We start from the raw sequence: 7,880 nt of genomic DNA on the forward strand, positions 1-7,880 counted from the left end.
CACACACACACACACACACACACACACACACACACACACACACACACACACACACACACTGTTTCATTTCAATTGTGGATTCTGGGGGTTTTAATCAGAGAATTTGAAATTTATTTTTAATCAGAGAAAACCAGGATCCCAGGAGATGACTTGGTGAAGCTGGATGTTTGCAAGTTAGCAGGGCTGAATAAGATGTATCCTAGAGTACTTAGGGAATTGTCTGAGATAACTGCACAGCCACTGACTCTGAACTTGTTGGGTGAGGTCCCAGACAAATGGAAAAGAGGAAATACAGGGCCTGTCTTCAGGAAGGGAAAGAGGCGGATATGATCAATTTGACATTGGTCAGTCTGACCTCAGTGCCTGAAAAGGTCATGGAACTTGTCAACAAGGAATTTATTTCCTAAAAAACCTAGGGGAGAACAAGCTTAGGAACAGCAAGCATTGATTTCATGCCTGACCTATGTGCTTTCCTTTTAGGACATGCCGATTTCTTTGTCTGGGCTTTGTCAATGGGAGAAGAGCAAGGGACGTGATAAAGCTTGACTTTAGCAAGATGTAAGACACTGTTTTCCATGGCACTCGTTACAGGCAACCCCCACTTAGCACTCTTAACTGGTTCCAGAATAACCAAGCACTAAGCAAAACTGCACAAAGCAAAATCCATTTGCCCATAGGAATGAATGTAAATATAAGTAACTGGTTAGCGCTGCTTCTATCCTTGGTCCAGTACTGTTTAATTTCTTGATTAATCACTTGGAGGACAAGATTGCGTGCATACTTAGCAGATTTACAGATTATTCAGGGTGAAGACACAGGGTATGATGAGGATTCAGAATGATCTTTATAACCTGGAAAAATTGACCAAAATTAAGCAAATGAAATTCAATAAAGACAAGTGGAAAATCCTGCACTTAGGATGGAACAACCACATGCACGAGAATGACTGGCTAAGCTGCAGTACCACAGAAAAAGACCTGGGTTTTTTTAATTAAAAAAAAACACATCTGACTTCCTGAAAAATATGGTAGTTCTTTTAACTTTCTCCAATATATTTTCAATAATCAAAACAGATTGAGAAAGAGTTCCCACAGTAAATCTCCTTTTACTGTGTTCTTGAAACAGCCCGAATATTTGCAGCTTACTACTTTCTGGTCATCAACCCCATCCTGTATTTCTCTTTACAACTTACAAATACATCACCGGAGAGCATCAGGGGCTAGGCAAACAAACATCCACCAAAGCACCCCAGGGGAAAACCAGGAGCAACAGTCATAAACTCCTAGGTTTCAGACTGGATATACGGAAAAACCTCTTCATGATTCGTGGGACCGGACTCTGGAATAGACTCCCAGTGGGGGTGGTGCAGGCACCTACCCTGGAGATCTTCAAAAGGAGATTGGACACACACCTTGCTGGGGTTATCTGACCCCAGCAGTCTTTCCAGCCCCGAACACGGGGGCTGGCCCCGATGATCTCAGCGAGGCCCCTTCCAGCCCTAAACTTCTGTGAATCTGTTATTTTCTCATGTTCTCTGCTACAGAAGCACACACCAGAAATCAGAATCTATTTTAGTCCTAGCTCTAACTTGGAACAGATGTTCTCCTTATCACACTCTGCAAGTCTTAAAGTAGAGCTACACTGTTTTCTCAAAATACTTCTTTAGAATGCCAGTTCAATGTGATTTACAACGATACATTAATTTTCTTGGATATATGAATACCTAGTCATGAAAAATTATTTTCTTTTTCCAGTGGAGGGTGAGAGATTATATGTAATAGACTCTAAACAAGCCGAATATATGCTCTTCATTTTCTTCCCTAATCAGAGTTACAGCAGATTTTTTGGGAGGAAGAAAGTACTTAAGAGTTGATAAAGCAAAAACCATTTCTCTCCCAAGGGACAGAATATAAATATAATTTGAAATTCTGTTATTCTAATTATTTAAAGCTCAAAGCATCTGTATAACTGTTTAATGGTGACAATTCTTTAAAAGAAACACCCACACACAAAATTTTAAAAAAATAACAATTTTCTCAACTGAAAAAATATTTAAACTATTGATTTCATACAATTGATTTCTTTTTAATTTGAACTGCACCTACTGTCCAGAATGCGACTGGCTGTGGACAAAAAAAAATGGAAACCCCCCTCCTTGGACTTGCTTCTTAAATATGCCCTCTGTTACGCAGATCAAGATTTCAACCTCCTGAACTAGCTTCCTTTCTAAAAAGTCCCAACTGTATAGAGTCACATAGTTTACTAACCATCATGAAATTCAGAGGATACTTACACTCATCGTCTGCTCTGGATACCACAAAGACAAAAAAGTCCCAAATGTATTTTAGACAACTCACCAAAATGCCCTCACAATATACCACCATTCATTCTACTACTACCTGTTTCCTGACATGCTAGACAATTTAATTGATCCTTACTTTTCTTAAAAGAGAAAAAGAGAGGGAACACTGTGTTTATTTTTCTCCTTAGATCTATTAACAGGATTTTCATACCCATAGATTCTAGGGTCAGAAGTGACCTCAGTGGGCCATCTAGTCTGACCCCCTACTCCTGGCAGGCAAGAAAAGGGGCACCAAACCTGGGATCATGTGATCCCAACCAGGTGTCTGTCCAGTCTCCTCTTAAAGACCCCCAAGGATGTGCCAGGACCACCTCCCTTGGAAGCCCATTCCAGATCCTGGCAACCCTAACCACGAAGAACTTTTTTCTAACATCCAGTCTAAACCTACTCTCCAATAGCTTATGGCCAGTGTTCCTTGTTATTCCAGGGGGTGCCCTGGTAAACAGATCATCACCTACTTCGTGCTGCTCTCCCCTTATGAATTAGTACGCTGTCACAAGGTCCCCTCTCAGCCTCTCTGGGAGAGGCTGAAGAAGTTACAGTCCCTTAGCCTTTCCTCATAGGGCCTTCCCTGCAGGCCTCCAAACAGACAAGTGGCTCTTCTTTGGACCCTCTCCAGGTTGTCCGTATCCCGTTTGAACGGCTGCATCCAGAACTGGCCACAGTACTCCAGCTGCGGCCTGATCAGTGCTGCGTAGAGAGAGAGAATCACCTCCCTGGACCTGTTTGTGAAGCACCTACGGATGCACGACAAGGTGTGATTGGCTCTGCTGACTACTTCATCACACTGATGACCCATGTTTATCCTGGAGTCAACAGTGACTCCAAGATCTCTTTCTGCCTCAGTGGTGCTGAGAAGGTCGCCCCCCAGCCTATAGGTATGATGGCACTTCACTACTGAAATGCTAAGCATTCTGCATGTAATAAACAAGTTTCCAAAATGAAACCCCACTAATTCCCTAATAAAATCAACTTTACTGAAAGTGCAACATGGGTTTTGTGGTAGGTTGAAATCTTGAATAGATTTAACTATAAAAAAAACAGTCAAGATTGCTAGTGTTAACATCATTTAAAAAAAGTCTTTAATTTAAAATTGTGTAAATAATTTACTGGTGGTTTAAAACTACTTAAAAGTAACCATTTTGGACTGTCCCATTAATGAAACTGAAAGCACTAGGAACTTACCTGGGGAGTTGTAGTCCTGAATGTATTGCTCCCCTGCATCATCACATCCTTCATTATTTTTTCCTTGAGAATATTATATTCCTTTTCATTTAGCTCAATAGTTTCTAAGACTTGGTTACAAACTGGACATGCACAACTGTAATAGAAAGTAAATTAGGAATAATAAAACATATTTGAACAAGAACAGTAAAAGCTATGTTCAGTTTCACTTCCAGGTATTCAGGGACTGTAAGTTTACACCTTTCTATTAAAAACCATCATTGAAAAATAAGTTGTGCCCTCCTTAGGCAAGAATCAAACCCTGCTGCAATTAATGAAAATAGATTTTAAGATAACAAAAAGTTCTGAATCATACTTTTTCAGTCTTGACTATTTAAGCCTAGAAGGCTCAAATTTTGTCCTACAGTCCCTATTAATAAAGAGAAAGGATAAATAGTCCAGTGGTTCTGGTACTAACATGGGGCTTGAAAGATTACTGTTCTACAAGTTTTCTGGGGAAGTAATTTAGTCTCTGTCTCAGTTCCCCATCAGCAAGACAGAGACTAGTACTTTAAAGACAATGAGCTGCTCATATACTATAGAGTGAGCCACATGCACATAAATAGCTTGGACAAAACTAAACAAACTATTAAGTAAACAGTTATTTGAGACATCCCAGATTCTACTATTCTCAGAGTTTGCATTTATCAATGCATGGGCTTCTCTCATTCACACTGGTGAAAATCCAGAGTAAATGCATTATTTTTCATGGAGTTATTTTGAATTTACACAACTACAGATTAGAGCAGAATTAAGCCCACTGTCTGTTACTGGACAACAATACTGTGGTTCTGTGTATATGCCTTACTAATCTGTTTGTGCATGCTAATAAAGACACATTTTGAAAGGGTTGAGAGCACTCCTTTCTAAATGAAAATCTCCCCTTCATTTTTATACCTCAGCCTCTTTTTTGCCATTCTAGGTACAGATATTTTTCCCTGTCTACAATTTATATGCCAACATTTCTGTTCAACTTCCATTTTGTTCTGGCAATTAATATCACTCAAACATGTAAAGTAGAGTATTTGCAGGCATAATTGGAGTACTTTGCGATAAGGCTATCCAAGCAGCATGAATTATGGCTTAAAAGGAAAATTGAGATTTTTAGTAACTGTTATTTGCTAAAATGTTTTTTAAAAGCATCTGCATTTTGAGAAGCAAGACTAAATTATTCATAATTCAACAGGAACAAGGTCTTATTCTTCTACTAAATCCTCCCAACATGCTTTTATTTTTAATGTTTTGAAGTCATTGTCTCTTAGTTCAAATCATATTCCAACAAGGAAAGCACCATAACACAGTCAAGTGTTAATGAAAGCCTAAAGTGTTCTGAAGGCATCTGACTATGTCTGTCTAAATTAACAAACAAGAGTTCAGCTAACCAGTCACCAGCTTTCTTCTGTTAGCTAAAAGGACTAAATAAATTGTTTGAGCTGTCAAAAATGAAGTCAGCAAACTGTCATAAAATGTAAAAATTAATCTGAGCAGATGATACTGCCGTGGGTACAGGACTACTGAATCTTTGTCTCCATTTCAGTCTCTCTCTTCCAGTGTCAGACTTTGTGCCTCCATAGTTTTTGACTGAGACCAGGCCCTGGGTGACAGCACACTGTTTATAAACCATGCTTGCCCAGAAGGTCCAAGTGAGTACAGCACCTGTAGTCCTTCTGTTAGGAGTCTATAAAAGATATGAAGTGACCTAAAAGAAATGTTTGCTTATTTTAACAGTAATAATATTTATTTTAACAGTTGAAATAAAGTCTTAGGAGAAAAAAGGATATTAAAAAAAACAAAACAAAAAAACCTATATGCACATCCATGGCCTGGAATACACTATAAAGTTAAACCAGCAAAATCTGTCGTGTTGACAAGAGACTTGTATCCATACACATTCAGATTTGCATCCTGCAGACAAAACCCTAACTTCTGTAGATGAAGTTAAAACTTGGAAGGAAAGAACAGGGCAAACCCAGATGCAGATATCCCTCAAGAATAAAGCTACGTCTCAAGGAGAGGAGATGGAAAAGGACAAGTACCACACAGACAAGGTTCCAATCCTAGACAAAGAAAAGAACTGTGATAGTTCTAATAATAAGGCAAAGAAGGGCAGAATAATTATGGCACTATGTCCCACAGTTACCACTACCCTATGAAGAGCCACGGCATCTTTAAAAAACAGCCATATCCAGAGGCAGAAACCACTCAGAAAAAAAGGAGTCAGGAAAGGGTAATTTACTGCCTCCCATACACTTTTTTAGCCTCTCCACAGCCTCTGAAACTTTACTCGCACTCTCTCCTCTCCCTGTCCATTCTCAAAATGGCATCTAACCCCCCAGATATGGGTATAAAGAAATACTGTTTTAGTAGCTAGTTCATTTTAAAGGGCATGCACTGGCAATGCTAAGTTAAAAAAAAATCAACAAATGAACTTGGAACCAACTGATTATAGTATTGTCCAAGCAGTTTTCATATTGGTATCTCTGCACTATGAGAGTGAGTTGACCTCGCCAGAGATTTCCTGGAATGTAGCCTCCATCCAAAAATTCTGCAGACACTCCCAACTGATTCCATCACTTGGTGCCATTTTGTGAGCTCAGACACACCATGGCAGGAAGCATAATTTGGGATAGCAGACCAGATTCCAATCGTGCCCCACTTGCCAGTGCATGGGGTGCCCACACCTCCACAGCTAGGCCCAACCATCAGCTGATTGTCAGCTTGGGCCAGGGACTGTACCAAAGTAAAATAAATAATGAACACTTCTCAACACAATATAAATTACAGTCTAGCTTAGCAGCATGTCTTCTCAACAACAATACTAGGATGAGATCCCACAAGATCATCCTTATCCTCATTGCCCCCATGTCCTCTTTCCCAGGAGTTTTGGAGGTTGTATTGCCATAAAGGCTTGAGTGTATTAGAAATTCTTACTGGTCAAAACTTCACTTAAGTAGGAAATTAGAAATAAAATAAATAAATTAATGAAAAAGAAAAAAAGAAAAAATGTATTTTTTCTTGTTTTAGGACAGAAAAGCTCCAGGCAAAAAAACCCAAACATACAACCACACAAAATCAAATGTAATATGTTTTTAAACAAAATGGTACATTTACCCATTTTCAACGCTGGTCAAGCGTCCTGTCCATTTCTCTCCTGGAATACTAAAACAAATAAAAGAAAAGAACTTAGAAAATATTAGCTTTTTATTTAATTATATATGAATTACAACCAAAGACCTGTGTATAGAAATAAAATATTTAACCATTCATACTATAGAAGAGTGGTGTCTCAACCTTTTGACCCCACAGGCCAGATAAGTGGGGTGGGGACAGTCTGTAGGCTGAAACGAGCCCTGTGCGCCAGGACTGGGCCCTGCAGCCTAGCAATGCCCCTCGCCCAGCACACCAGGATCATTCCCCAGGGGTATGGCACTGTCCCCTTGCACTGCTGGATGCTAGGACCGGATCCCAATGAGCCAGCACAGTCACCCTCCTCAGCCCCTGCGCAGGGCATTGAGATTGGTCTCTGGGAGCCCCGTACCACCTCTTCCCAACCTGTGTGTGCCAGGATTGGTCCTTCAGGGCCTGGCACCACCCCTTCCAATGGGACTGGTCTCTGCAGGCCTAGTACCATACCCTCCTGCCCCATCATGTCAGGAATGGGTCCTGGCACTGCCTCCTCTTGGACCCCCCACACCAGGATTAGACCCTGGAGCCCAATACCGCCCCCACCTGGCCCTTCAAGCTGGGATCAAGTGCTCAGTCCAGCTCACAGGACCTGCGGCTCCCCAGGGGTCTGAACTTTGGTGGTAGGGAAGTAGTGCTGCTGTTATCCCACTGCCAAATTCCTAGGGCCATGGGCAGCCTCCCGGGCCAGATGACAAAGGCCCACAGCAGGGATGTGAAAGGTTAAATAAGCATACGAACATGAGCCATCAATGTGACGCCACGGCTAGTAAAGCGAGCAAAACGCTAGCTTGCATCCATAGATGCTTCTCAAGCAAATCCCAGGACATCATTCTCCCGCTGTACTGGGTCTTGGTGAGGCCACAGCTGGAGTACTGTGTCCAGTTTTGGGCTCCACAATTCAAAAAGGACGTGGAGAAGCTTGAGAGAGTCCAGAGGAGAGCCACGTGCATGATCAGAGGTCAGGAAAACAAACCTTATGATGAGAGGCTGAGAGCTATGGGACTCTTCAGCCTGGAAAAGCACAGGCTCAGTGGTGATCTGATGGCCACCTATAAGTTTATCAGGGGTGACCACCAGTATCTGGGAGAACGTTTGTTCACCAGAGCGC

General features: G+C 41.2%; 1 protein-coding gene across 1 annotated transcript in view; it reads right to left on the reverse strand.

Annotated features, from left to right (window-relative positions):
• The window catches only part of KIAA0391 (KIAA0391 ortholog), a 148,827-nt gene that overhangs the window by 118,600 nt on the left and 22,347 nt on the right, over positions 1-7,880 (reverse strand). The window contains exons 3-4 of the mRNA XM_019518890.1: positions 6,698-6,745; positions 3,548-3,683 (exon numbers count right to left, since the gene is read on the reverse strand). Of these exons, the coding sequence (XP_019374435.1) occupies positions 3,548-3,683; positions 6,698-6,745 (184 nt within the window). The remainder of the gene's footprint in view (positions 1-3,547; positions 3,684-6,697; positions 6,746-7,880) is intronic.

This window comes from Gavialis gangeticus, unplaced genomic scaffold (assembly GCF_001723915.1).
Source record: "Gavialis gangeticus isolate Ggan-Ray unplaced genomic scaffold, GavGan_comp1, whole genome shotgun sequence".
In the NCBI taxonomy this organism is placed as follows: Eukaryota; Metazoa; Chordata; order Crocodylia; family Gavialidae; genus Gavialis; species Gavialis gangeticus.